Source organism: Bufo gargarizans, chromosome 8 (assembly GCF_014858855.1).
Source record: "Bufo gargarizans isolate SCDJY-AF-19 chromosome 8, ASM1485885v1, whole genome shotgun sequence".
Classification (NCBI taxonomy): Eukaryota; Metazoa; Chordata; class Amphibia; order Anura; family Bufonidae; genus Bufo; species Bufo gargarizans.
The window spans coordinates 136,889,470-136,901,880 of NC_058087.1; the positions used below are offsets into that span (position 1 = coordinate 136,889,470).

Below are 12,411 nucleotides of genomic sequence, written 5' to 3' on the forward strand. Positions count from 1 at the left end.
CACCCCTTCGGCAGACTCAACACGGAAACCGTGGGAATGCCGGCAAGCCACTGCGGATGCAGTCCGTGGGGACTGGGTGACCGGCGATGGTACCGAAGTACGCGCCCGCAGGGGGGCAACTAAAGTGGAACACGATGGAGCCCCAGCCTGCAGCAGGTATAACGGTGGAGAACACCGAGACCTGCGGAAGAGAGAAAAAAGAAAAGAATAAAAATAAAAAACAGCAGAACCTGCAAAAAAGCAGGACAGGTCTGCCTCCTACGGACACTAGACTAAAACTGAATAGCCTCGTGCCTGTGGAGAGGGTATAGCCCACCTGGGAGGAGCCAACACTTTTTGTGTCTAGTGCCTCCTAGTGGTAGTTGGACATATACCCCATGGTGCTGTGTCCCCCAATGCCATGCACGAGAAAGACTGTGCCCCTGGGGATCAATAGCATCCCAGCCGTGCAGCAGAGAGCAATGTGGCAGAAGAGTGCAGCCAAAGCAACCTCCGCCACTGGACAAAAGGGAGACTGTGAGTGATGCTGGAACCAGGACCATATCATAACTGGCATTAGACAACCTGAGGAAACAGCAACCGCACTCTTAAAAGGCTATAATACATGAGGGAGAGCACATACACTCGCCGAAATACACTCATGGAAGCCTATCCAAAAGGTAAGGATCGCAGGGTACATCTCTGCTTAAAAAGAAAAACTCAGCCTAAGGAGCAGGTATTGTGGAAGACAGAAGCCACCAGAGCCGTAGAGGCTTGTCCTGAGACTACTTTACAAACTGCCTGGATCAGGCAGACCCAACTGCAGGCTGAAGAACAAAAATACCGTAGTGATAGGTAGAAGCAAAGCTGACGCCAAAAATATCAGAGGTGTGTAGATTCATCTACTGTCACCGTGTAGCAACTCTGCCTGAAGGGGACAATGCGGTCATCAGCGGAATGCACAGATTGGTCCGAGATTGGGAGAGAATTTGATGACTATGTCTGACGTCACAAAAACATCAGAGAAAATCTGGACCAGTAAGAAAAAATTGTACAGGCATTCCAGAGCAGTAAGAATCCAACCTCAGGAGTATGGAAACTGGCCAGGTAGACAGAAACATAATCTGAGGGCAGTTCAATCAGTCGTCTTGCGGAGGGGCATAGCGCAGAAAGGGTGTTGAGTTCCAGTAACGAAACATCTATTAGCATTGACAACATGCGACAGCACCATAGTCCCTGAGGAAGAAACCGGCACTCCAATTTTCTGAATGATGTTTTCTTTGTTGGTCACTCATACATGCAGTAGCGACGTGTGTTTCGGCGCATACATGCCTCCTTGTCAAACAGTGAGTGTACAGCTGATTGCAAAAATACAAAGTGAACAAGGATCATGCGTGTTTATGATTTTTCGCAGTGTAACTAAGAAATTTTCGTAACCCGACCACGGAGAGGAATCACAGAATTTATATGTTACCATGTATTTTTTAACCTGTCTCTGTTACCGCCCACTGTTTCCCTGGTAACGTGACGCTTAGATCATGTGACCTGGAGGCGGACTATTTAAATCCTTGTTCACTTTGTATTTTTGCAATCAGCTGTAAACTCACTGTTTGACAAAGGCGCGTGTATGCGCCGAAACGCACTTCGCCACTGCATGTATGAGTGACCAATAAAGAAAACATCATTCAGCAAATTAGAGTGCCGATTTCTTCCTCATTGATTTACCTGGGATGACACCCGCTGACCGAGCACCCACCTAAACACAGTGCCGCCCGACATTCCTGTACAAGCACCATAGTCCCGTCCGGTGAGGGAGGTAAAGCAGTTGATGCACAGTATGTGCCCTGAATAGGTGTGTCCCCTACATAAGGACATGTCAAATCTATCACTCATGTCTTAAAAGAGGCAGTGTTGATGGTGTCACAGCATCAACAGTTAGAGCCAATGTCCCACTTGAAATGAGAACCTTGTGGTAGACCAATGTCATAGAAATGAGGGGGTTATGCCAACCAGGGAGAACCCCGCAAAAGTGCGCACCAGAAGTGAATGGCTCATCAGCTATAGCATGCATACGAATGCAAATACCTGGTCAGAGAATGGAAGTACTGCAGATGACCATGTCATCAGGAATGAATGGACGAATCAGCTAAGCGCTAGCATAAAGACCCCATCTATTGGTGCAACGGCATCCATTAGTCACGTAAAATGAGCCGGAGATCCACCTGAGAGGGAATGTAGACAACCACCACACCTAAGACCAGTGTGAGGGTTCCACCTATAGAAGGAGAAGTGGTAGAAGCTACAGCATACAGAGCCAGTGCCGAAACATGGAACGGAACAGAAGGCAATGTGGTAGAAACCACAGAACCATATCCAGTGCAAATACAAGAAGAGAGGAAGAAAGCAACGTGGGTGCCACCATAGCTTGCAGGGTGAACATAAGCCCCGAGCCTGAGAAGGGAACCACACAGTGGTAGACAAGGCACTTGGGGCTAAGGCAAATTCTCCACCTGAGAATAGGGCCAGACAGGAGTAGCCACAGGAACTAGTGCTGGCGCACTACTCCACCTGAGGAGGAGGTCATACCGTAGAAGCCATAGTATACGGTGATAGCACCATACTCCACCTGATGAGGAGACCATACAGAAGGTGCTATGGTGTGTAGTACTAACGCAAATACTCCACCCAAGGGGGAGACTGTTCAGTAGGAGCCATGGCATGGAGTGCTAATACAAATCCTTACCTTGAGAAGAAGTCCATACAGATAACCACCGAAACAAGGGCTAGCGCAATACCTCAGAAGGCCATACAGTAGTAGTCATGATATGTAGCACTCGCGTAAATACTCCCACTGAGAAGGAGGCTATACCGTAGTAGCCACAAGAGCCAAGTCAGGGTAGACACGCCACCTGGGAATGAGGCCCTACAGTAGTAGCTACGATCTCTATTGCTAGCGTAAATGCTCCACCTGCGGAAGAGCACATACAGTAGTAGCCATGGAATGGACTGCTAGCCTAAATACGCCACCTGAAAAGGAGGAGAGCTAGAAGTGGAAACAGCATTCAGAGGCAGTGTAATATTCAATTTGCTTGGTAGTAAACACCAAATTCTCTTCTAGGGCAGATACACCACCTAAGAAGGTGTTGAGTATCATGACCAATCATGTAGTGTGGAGCAGTGTTGTGGGGATACACCTTGGGAGGACAGGGACTGCCATGTCGGCACTCAAAACCAACAACCAAAAACGAAGGGGATAATGCGGTAGTGGCTGCCGTATCCAGTGGTTGCGCCCGTATTCTGCTTGTGGGGGAGGACCGGGTAATAGTAGGTACCATCTCTTGGAATACACCCCCGTGGAAAAGAAAGAATATGATAGGAAATATAGTATCTGATGCTGTGACGTAGTAGACATAGTATCCAATGGAGGTGCAATTACTTCACCCGTTCATGTGAATACTGAACTTGTGGGAGTAGATAACATAGGATATACTCTCCAGTGATAGAGCAATTACTCCACCTATGGAAGGGGGTAATGCGACCAGCTGTGCCGTATCCAGGGGTCCCACCTATGAACGGAGGTAATGCGACAGGCTGTACAGTATGCAGTCACCATACAATTACGCCACCTATGGAGGGGGGTAATGCGACAGGCTGTACAGTATGCAGTGGTAGTGCGATTATACCACCTATGGAGGGGGGTAATGCGACAGGCTGTACAGTATGCAGTGGTAGTGCGATTATACCACCTATGGAGGGGGGTAATGCGACAGACTGTAAAGTATGCAGTGGCCATACAATTATGGCACCTATGGAGGGTGGTAATGCGACAGGCTGTACGGTATGCAGTGGTAGTGCGATTACGCCACCTGTGGAGGGGGGTAATGCAACAAGCTGTACAATATACAGTGGTAGTACGATTATACCACCTATGGAGGAGGGTAATACGACAGGTTATACAGTATCCAGTGGTCGTGCAATTATGCGGCTATGGAGGGGGATAATGCGACAGGCTGTACAGTATGCCGTGCTAGTGCATTTACGCTACCGAAGAGAGAGGGAGCAATACTACAGAGTGTGTGGCATTCAGTGGTAATTACTCCACCCGAGGACTAAGTAACACGACTGGATGCACGGTATACGTGGGCAGTGAAATTAGACTGTCTATGGATGGAAGGTCATATGACGGGACGCACGGTATACATTGTTAGTGCCATTACTCCATGGGAGGAGGGGAATATGTATGTATGGATGTACAGCAACCAGTGGTAGTGTAACTACTCCACTTAAAGAAGGGGGAGCGCCACAGGATGTACAGAGCCATTGCGTGTCCGTGGAAAGGGGGTTGCATGAAAAACATCCAGTGGACTTGTAGCAGGGAAGTGCGGCAGAAACCGCTTGAGGGGGGGGGGGGCGCACCCACCTTAGAGAGAGTTAATTCTGCAACAGACACCACAGTCAGCACTTGATAGTGCCAGGGTACTTTTTATTTATTTATTTTAATATGAACATATAGTCGTGTATTTGAAAACTGACCCCCCTAGCCCCAACTGGAGACAAGAAGGGGTTAATTTTAAACTACACAGCCATGTAATGGGGAAACCAGCTTCAGTAAGGTGGCAGGCAAGTAAGTTTTTTTTTTTGGGGGGGGGGGGGGGGGGAGTTTGACAGAGAGGCCGGGGGCAGAGCTCAGCTGGATCCTGGAGAAGGGGGATGTCTGGATGCGAAGATTTCACGCCCGGGGGACAGTCTGCGCCCACCAAACTCCAGGGTGGAACTTGCGGCCTAGTAGGTCACAAAGCCGGAGACTCCTGTAGTCGTGGGCCGACCGGAAGGACTTCCGGCCGGAACAGAAATCTGGAAAGAACGGCCGTGGGATTCCCAACCACAGACCGAGGGTACTCAATGCCCAGTAGCTGGATACAGCGGTCGCCCCAGGAGGGGATGTGACCGCTGGGAAATGGTACTGGTAGGCCCCAGAGGAAGGGTGTGGAGGGCACAAGGAGAGAACCTGTGCCGGGAGGGAATGCAGTAGGAAAACAGCACTTGGCCGAGGAATGGAGGGGTGGAGAGGGGAGTAGGTGGATGGAGGGGATTAAACTTAGAGTCTATTCACACGTCCGTAGTGCATTGCGGATCCGCAATACACCCGGCCGGCACCCCCATAGAAATGCCTATTCTTGTCCACAATTGGAATAGGCATTATTACGGACGTGTGAATGAGCCCTGTGTTCACAATACTCACCCCACCCCATACTCACCCCATCTTCATCTTTTTTGTTCACCCCCCCCCCCCCCCTCAGGGTACCAGCAGGGTCACCTCTTCAGCCACTAGCACTGAGGTGGTAGTAAGGCTGGAGTGGAGGGGGGGACTGCAGAAATGCAGGTGACCCCATGGCTGCAGGATGCAGGGGAGCTGAGCCGCCCTGGTCCACTTTTGCCTTCTTAGGGGGAAATCGGGCGGTGAGGGGAACCGACACCGGCCTTCCTCCCCGGGTAAACAGAGAAGCCGATAAATAAAGGAGTCAAGCTACCACTCAAGGTAAGGAGCCCGTAGCGAGCAAGTATGGTAAGTAGAGGAGTCTCAGAAACTTGACCAGGCATACCAATGGGTGAGAGAATCAGGGTAAGAGGCCAACTCTGCTTCTATCATAGCCTTTATTCACATAATGCGGTATAATTCAGCTGCCCACTGAAATCTGCATGTACAGTCTGCCAAGACTTAGGACAAATGAATCGTGAATGTGAAACAATGAATCAGTTCGCCCGCTGTGCCCCTGGTCACTTCTTCGGCCTGGTATGCTAATGAATAGCATCGGTACAGGGAGGAGGAGACTGCCCTGTTTCTCAATAGGCGTCTCCTTCTCCTTGGATGTGACGCTCTCTGCTGTGATTGGACCGTGCTACAGCCAGGGAGAAGGAGATGCCCATTGAGAAACAGGGCAGTCTCCTCCCTGTACCAATGCTATTCATTAGCATACTAGGCGGGAGAAGTGACCAGGGGCACAGCGGGCGAAAGGAGTGGCTCCCAGAAAAAATAGTAAGCGATCTTACATCCATGGACTATGCCCTACATAACCTGCTACTTATTTCTTAATGTCTGGACCCATGAAAGGTCCTCCTTAGGGTGATCGGCCATCGCCACCTATGCATGCATTGTATAATAAGAGTCATCCTGATTATTTTACAGCTCAAGCTTTAAAAGACTGGACCTTTTCTTCTGACAAGAAGGTGAAACTAAGGAAACAGCAGAAACCGTCCGTCAGTTCCTTTTATACTGAAAATGGGAAGGATATTGGTATGTGACCTTCAGTGCCTATTTTCTGTGTAAAGTAACATTGGTTGTCATGATCATGTGAACACAGAGGTTGTAAGCCCTTACTGACACTCTGCTGTCATTAAAAGGGTTTTCTGGGATTATTTAACTGTTTACCTATCCTCTGGATAGGTTTTCAGTATCTGATTGGTGGGGGTCGAACACCTGGGACCCCCGCTGATCAGCTTTTTGAGAATGCATTGATGCTCGCAGTAGTGCCGCAGCCTTGTCGCAGCTTTGCCAAGGCCATGTGACGTCACGTTTATCGGTCACGTGGCCTAACTAGGCGCAGTCAAGATGTTAACTCTGTCCTTACTTCTTAGTTTTGAGAAAAGTGGGTTGATTTGGCCACCATTGCAGCTCCTATAATGATTTTCCCACAGCTAGAATACAGAAGTGGTTCAGCAGTGACACAGAAGCGGAGGAATTATCACTGCATTACAGAACTACATAGGTTTTCCAGAACAAGATGTCATATGAATCTCACAAGATACTTCATAAAGAAAGAAATGACTTGCATTTCATGAAATCCTTCTTCATCACATCTTATCCATCAACCGAGAAAGCCGGCAACCTCAAGAGACTTTGCAGGATGGTGCTATGCCTCAGCTCTTACTCTGAGAAATACATTGCAGGGTTCACTACATGTCATGTTCAATTGGTTACAGTACAGACCAGGTTGAGGTCTTAGTAGAACATTAGGCTGTACTTGGCTTTTAAACTTGGAGATAGCCATAGTTAAAAATAAAAAAAATATATATATATTTGCCTTCTTAAGATCAGAGAAGTTGGTTGATAAATACCAGCCGTACTAATTGTCTGGTAATCAAAGGAAGGGATTAGATTTAAATATTGCAGGATTTAAACATCAATGAAGTAGTCACCAGAATCAGATTGTTGGGTGTCTGACACCCAGCACCCTCACCTGTTTGTTTGAAGTGGCCCCATGCTTGGGTGAGCGCTGCAGCCTCTTCCTCAGCCAGTGATGTCATATCCATTGGTCAAGTGGCCTTTGTGCATCTCAGTCATTTAAGTGAATGAGATTAAGCTGCAATACTAACCACAGCCACTATATAATATGCATGGTATAATATGAGGAGGCCAAATGATGAAACAGTTGATTAGTGGGGGTACCAGGAGTCAGAAATGAGATATCTAAATCCCAGAAAACCCCTTTAACTCTCTAACAGTTTTACCCAAGCTCTGCTCAGGCTTTGTTTGACTAAACAGTCCAGCCCGAGCGGAGCTCGGGCAGCAGAGTTAGAGGAGAGAGCTTCATATTGTGGGCTGTGTAGCTCGTCCTATTTGGAAGCTGGCAATTTACGCTTTAAATAAGGCCCGTATCACAGCATTATCTCCTCCACATCGGGAGACAGTGGCGTAGTGTGGGTTGCCAGCACCCGGGGCAAGCCAAGTATTGTGCCCCCCCCAACATGTGGCCATGCCCCTTTTTACAGATAATGTATTAGATATCACCTGCAGTCCTATGTAACACCGCAGATAACACGGTGATAACTCTCTGTGTACAGATAATGTAGTAGATGGGTGAGTCCCCAGATTTCAGAACACGCACAGTGTGACCTGAAATCTGGGGCCAAGCTGCTACAGTGTGGGCCAAATTCTATATCCACCCTCCCTTAACTACAGAACATACAGGGTAATACAGCGCCCCATACCTCTTACATCCAGTGACTTCTCTTTGATGTAGATGTTCCTTCCCTCTATCCTCATCTTCTCCTTTCGGACCTTCAGACCAGACAACTATTTTTCAGCCATTTCTCGTCTTTGCAGTTTACTACTTTTCCATCATCCTCCCATCTTCTGCACAAATCATCCTACCACCCCCAATACTGTGCCGCTGTGCCCCCCAATACTATACTGCAGAAACAGATAAACCCCCTGATAATAGTAGTACCATGCAGATGTGCCCTTTAATAATTATTGGCACACAGTGCCCTAAAATAACTGCGCCCAGCAAATAGTGCCCCTGACACTAATAGTCTATACATAACGTCCCCCAAAAATATTTGTGGTAAGCTGATACTGTGCCAAGGTGCCCCCACAGTAATAGTGCTCCCAAAAGTCCCACCAATAGGAATTATTCTCTGCTAGAGCACACATGGTAGTAATCGTGTTCCTACAGTGCCCCCAACATGACCCCACAAGTAATAATGATCCCATAGTGCCCATACTAATAATCATGTTCCCCCTAGACCCCCAGTAGTAATAAAGCCCATTATAATGCCTCCCCGGTAGTAATAATTCTCCTTATGCGACAGTACAAAAAATACCCCCTTTTAATGCCCCCAGTTGAGCTAATGTCCCCATAGTGCCCCCATAATGTGCCAGTATAAAATACCCCTATATAGTGCCCCCAGTAAATGCCCCCATAGTGCTCCTCTCCCCCCTTCCTTCTAGTGCCCACATAATGTACCAGTATAAAATGCCCCATATATAGTGGCCCCAGTACATGCCCTCAGTGTCACCCATAATTTGCAATTATAAAATACCCCTTCTAAATGCCTCCGTAGATGACCCCATAGTACTCCTGTCTCCTCTTCTTCATTGTACCCACCATAATGTGCCCCAGTATAAAATGCCCCTATACAGAGCCCCATATAAAATACTCCTTCTTTGTGACCTCAGTAGATGCCCCCAATAATGTGCCAGTAAGGAGTGCCACCCAATAAGGTGCCAGTAAAAAGTGCCCCTAATAATGTGCCAGTAAGAAGTGCCCCCATAGATGACCCCACAGTGCCCCCCAATAATGTGCCAGTAAGATGTGCCCCCATAGATGCCTCCACAGTACCCCCCAATATTGTGCCAGTAAGATGTGCCCCCATAGATGCTCCCCAATCATGTGCCAGTAAGAAGTGCCTCCCATAGATGGCCCCCAATCATGTGCCAGTAAGAAGTGCCCCCCAATTGTGTGCCAGTAACAAGTGCCCCTCATAGATGGCCCACCAATCATGTGCCAGTAGCCAGTATTGTACCATATAAAAAAATAAACACTTACCTCCATGGCAGCGATGCGATGCCTGCAGCCTATCAGAGGAACGGGGAAGGAAGACGCCTCTCCTTCCCCTGCCCCGCCGCAACACAGCCATCTATATCGCTGTCCTGAGGACGGCGATACAGATGACTATGGGGATGAGCCCCCCCCCCCACTTGTGAGCCAGGCCGCGCCGTCCGGGGTGATCGCCTCACTTTGCCTAATTAACGGTGCGGCCCTGCTGGCGCCCCCTAAAACCCTAAAATGTTATGCCAAGGGCAACGGCCCCCCCGGCCCCATCCCCCGCTGCGCCACTGTCGGGAGATATATCCTTTAGAAATCGGGTCGTGAGTGACTGCAGCTGAAAGTGAAAGCAAGTTCTGATCTTGTTTTAAAGCTTAGATTGTCAGCTTTCAAACAAAATCAGGCCCATATCTATCTTCTACATACATATGACTTCAGATATAAATTTAAAAAAATACAATACAATACAATAAAAAAAAAATCACATTATTGGGAACGGTTTTCCAATGTTAATGTGACTTTTGGGGGGTTAAAGTATAGGGTCAGCTTTAGAAATTTAGATGCCCCTTCCCTTATTTCATCTCCCCTGTTATCCCCTAGATTGTCTGTGTTTTCGTAACATATTGATTGCTTTAATTTTAACTGAATTATTCTGTTTGCTGGAAACAAGTATGTCTGTGTCAATAGATACATTTTATAAAATATAACATTATTTTATTCTCTACTGCAGGGGTGGTGTACAAAGATTATCCAAAGACCAAGACTGTAAGGAAGTCTATCCCTTTTATTGTGTTACCTAAGGAAGAAGAAGTCTGTTCTACCAAAGTGGTAAGCTACGTAAAGTAGGTAGAAGATACAAGTAAATTCATGAAGATTGCTCCGCTACTTTGCTGTATTGTCATATAGCTTTCATGACTGTATATTACAGTTTTGTACTGAGTTGCTAAAGCTTCTTACAATACACTTTCATCGTGTTTGATCTGGACATAACATGAGGCATCTAAAAAAAATGCATAGTTATTTGTGGAGGATACATATGTTTTATTTATTTATTTTAAAGAAGCAGTGAGGTCACGTAATCTAAATGCGCAAAAACCCGGAAGCTCCACTACATTTTATGCCATAATTAATGGTGGGATTAGAAAATACAACTTGGCCCGCAAAAAATAAGCCCTCATACAGTTATGTGACCGGAAAAAAAAAAAGTTATGGCTCACAGAAAATAGGGAAGAAAAATGAAAACGCAAAAATGAAAAAACCTCCGGTAGCCAAGGGGTTAAGGACCATATACAATAATACGGATATATAGGCTGGGCTGGGGTCCCTCCAGGAGCCCCCCAACACCAGTGCCCTACACGGCAGATTATGCAAACAGCTAGCACTTTCCTGGCAGCAAACTAAATTAACTGTTGGTATTATGTTACAAATATGTCGGAAAAAATTGTTTTTATGTATTTTCTTTAATTTCTTAAAAAAGAGTCATGTTTTGTTATCACTTTTATTAAGACCAATATTTTATATTCCCTACAAGTGGTTGAAGAAGTTTGGTTTGAAGAAGCTGAAGTTGGAGCTTACCAAACTGGTGTTTGGCCCCGATTGCACTCACCAGAAAAAGCTGGTACCAGCATTACATAAGAAAGTCTCGGCAAAGTACTGCACCATTTTCCCCAGTGTGGAGATCAATGTAAGTCACTTTTCTCTTCTGCCAGGTCATTGCTGTTACATGTAAATAATAATTTAAGATTTGGTCATATAACAGGGTTTTAGTAAGATGTGGATGTCAATGCTTGCCAAGCTTTATCTTAGCAGTTGTGGATTATTCTAGCGATTGCATCTATTATTATTGTACAAGCCACTCGTCCTCTGACTGCTGCATTCTGAATTCACACTTTGTACATTTGTTTTGAAATTTTGGATGCCAAATTCGTGCCAAAATACAGTACAATGTAATTGAATTGGCTTAACAAACTCTTTTTACTCACCCAGCCCCCCCAAAATCTAATCCATAGCATACCCTTTCTGTTGTGGAAATTTCACAAATTTCCAGTATAGTTTTAATGCGTCGCTATGCAAAGGGTGAAAGTTGCAGCCATATTCACACCAGAATCCATAATGAAATCTGTATGTAACGCATGCGATTTTCATTGCAGATTTTTAGGCTGGCTCCACTGAGTGATTTTCACACTGTGGTATGAATGGTAATGAATGCAAATGGTGGCTTGAATTGTATTAGCCTTGGTTGCATTTTGGTTGTATAAAAGATAATATATAGATTACTCAAACTAATGATTTTTTTTAAGGGAATTGTGAAGCATCTTCAGTTTCAGCCCAAGGAATTAGAGGAATATATTGAACAACTTGAAAAAACTTTAAAGCGATACATTCAACGGCTTCAGTGGCTTCTTTCAGGTGACTATCCTCCTGCTAAAAATATAAATTAAAATACAGCACGGCGCATGTTTGTACTGGGAAAGAAAGCTAAAAAATATATATATAATATAATATATATAATATAAAATAAAGAGAAAAGTTATGGACTGGCACTCTGTATGTGTGGATAAAAACAATCCTTAGTACAATATAAAGTGATCACGTACAATTTAATATTTAAAATAATGAACAATGTAATACACAGTAAAATTCAATAAATGCAATTGTCACCTAGGGGTATACAGATAAATAAATGAATAAATAGCGAAATATAGCTAGGGATCGGTAATATAGAACAAAGCAGACAAATGGTACAGTGATTCTTGAAATATAATATAGTCTGTTGCCCAATCCACAGACCTCTGTGGGAAAAAAAGAGAAAAGAAAAGTCCTATCTGACTGCAGATAGTGGATCAATGTCCAAGTTGTTGGAGCAATGTAATGCTGGCTTGTATTATTCTGAACCCTGTATAGGGTCTTACCTTCTCCTTGGTCGAGGCAATATATAGGCGTGAACCAGCGTACTGCTCCCTTTGGACAACTAAGAGGCCTCTTTACAAATATCTGCAGAAAATTCGAAATATATCTTTTTCGGTCATCATTCCCGAAAGATTGGAGCGCTCCGAACTCTGTCACAGTTTCTTCAATCCGAAATCTCGGCACCAAGTCCCGC

At 45.7% G+C, this 12,411-nt stretch overlaps 1 protein-coding gene across 1 annotated transcript in view; it reads left to right on the plus strand.

The window, feature by feature from the left end:
• The window catches only part of VWA3A (von Willebrand factor A domain containing 3A), a 148,098-nt gene that overhangs the window by 90,425 nt on the left and 45,262 nt on the right, over nucleotides 1-12,411 (plus strand). Inside the window, exons 24-27 of the mRNA XM_044304340.1 lie at nucleotides 6,167-6,274; nucleotides 10,039-10,136; nucleotides 10,840-10,992; nucleotides 11,609-11,717. Coding sequence (XP_044160275.1) covers nucleotides 6,167-6,274; nucleotides 10,039-10,136; nucleotides 10,840-10,992; nucleotides 11,609-11,717 — 468 coding nt within the window. The remainder of the gene's footprint in view (nucleotides 1-6,166; nucleotides 6,275-10,038; nucleotides 10,137-10,839; nucleotides 10,993-11,608; nucleotides 11,718-12,411) is intronic.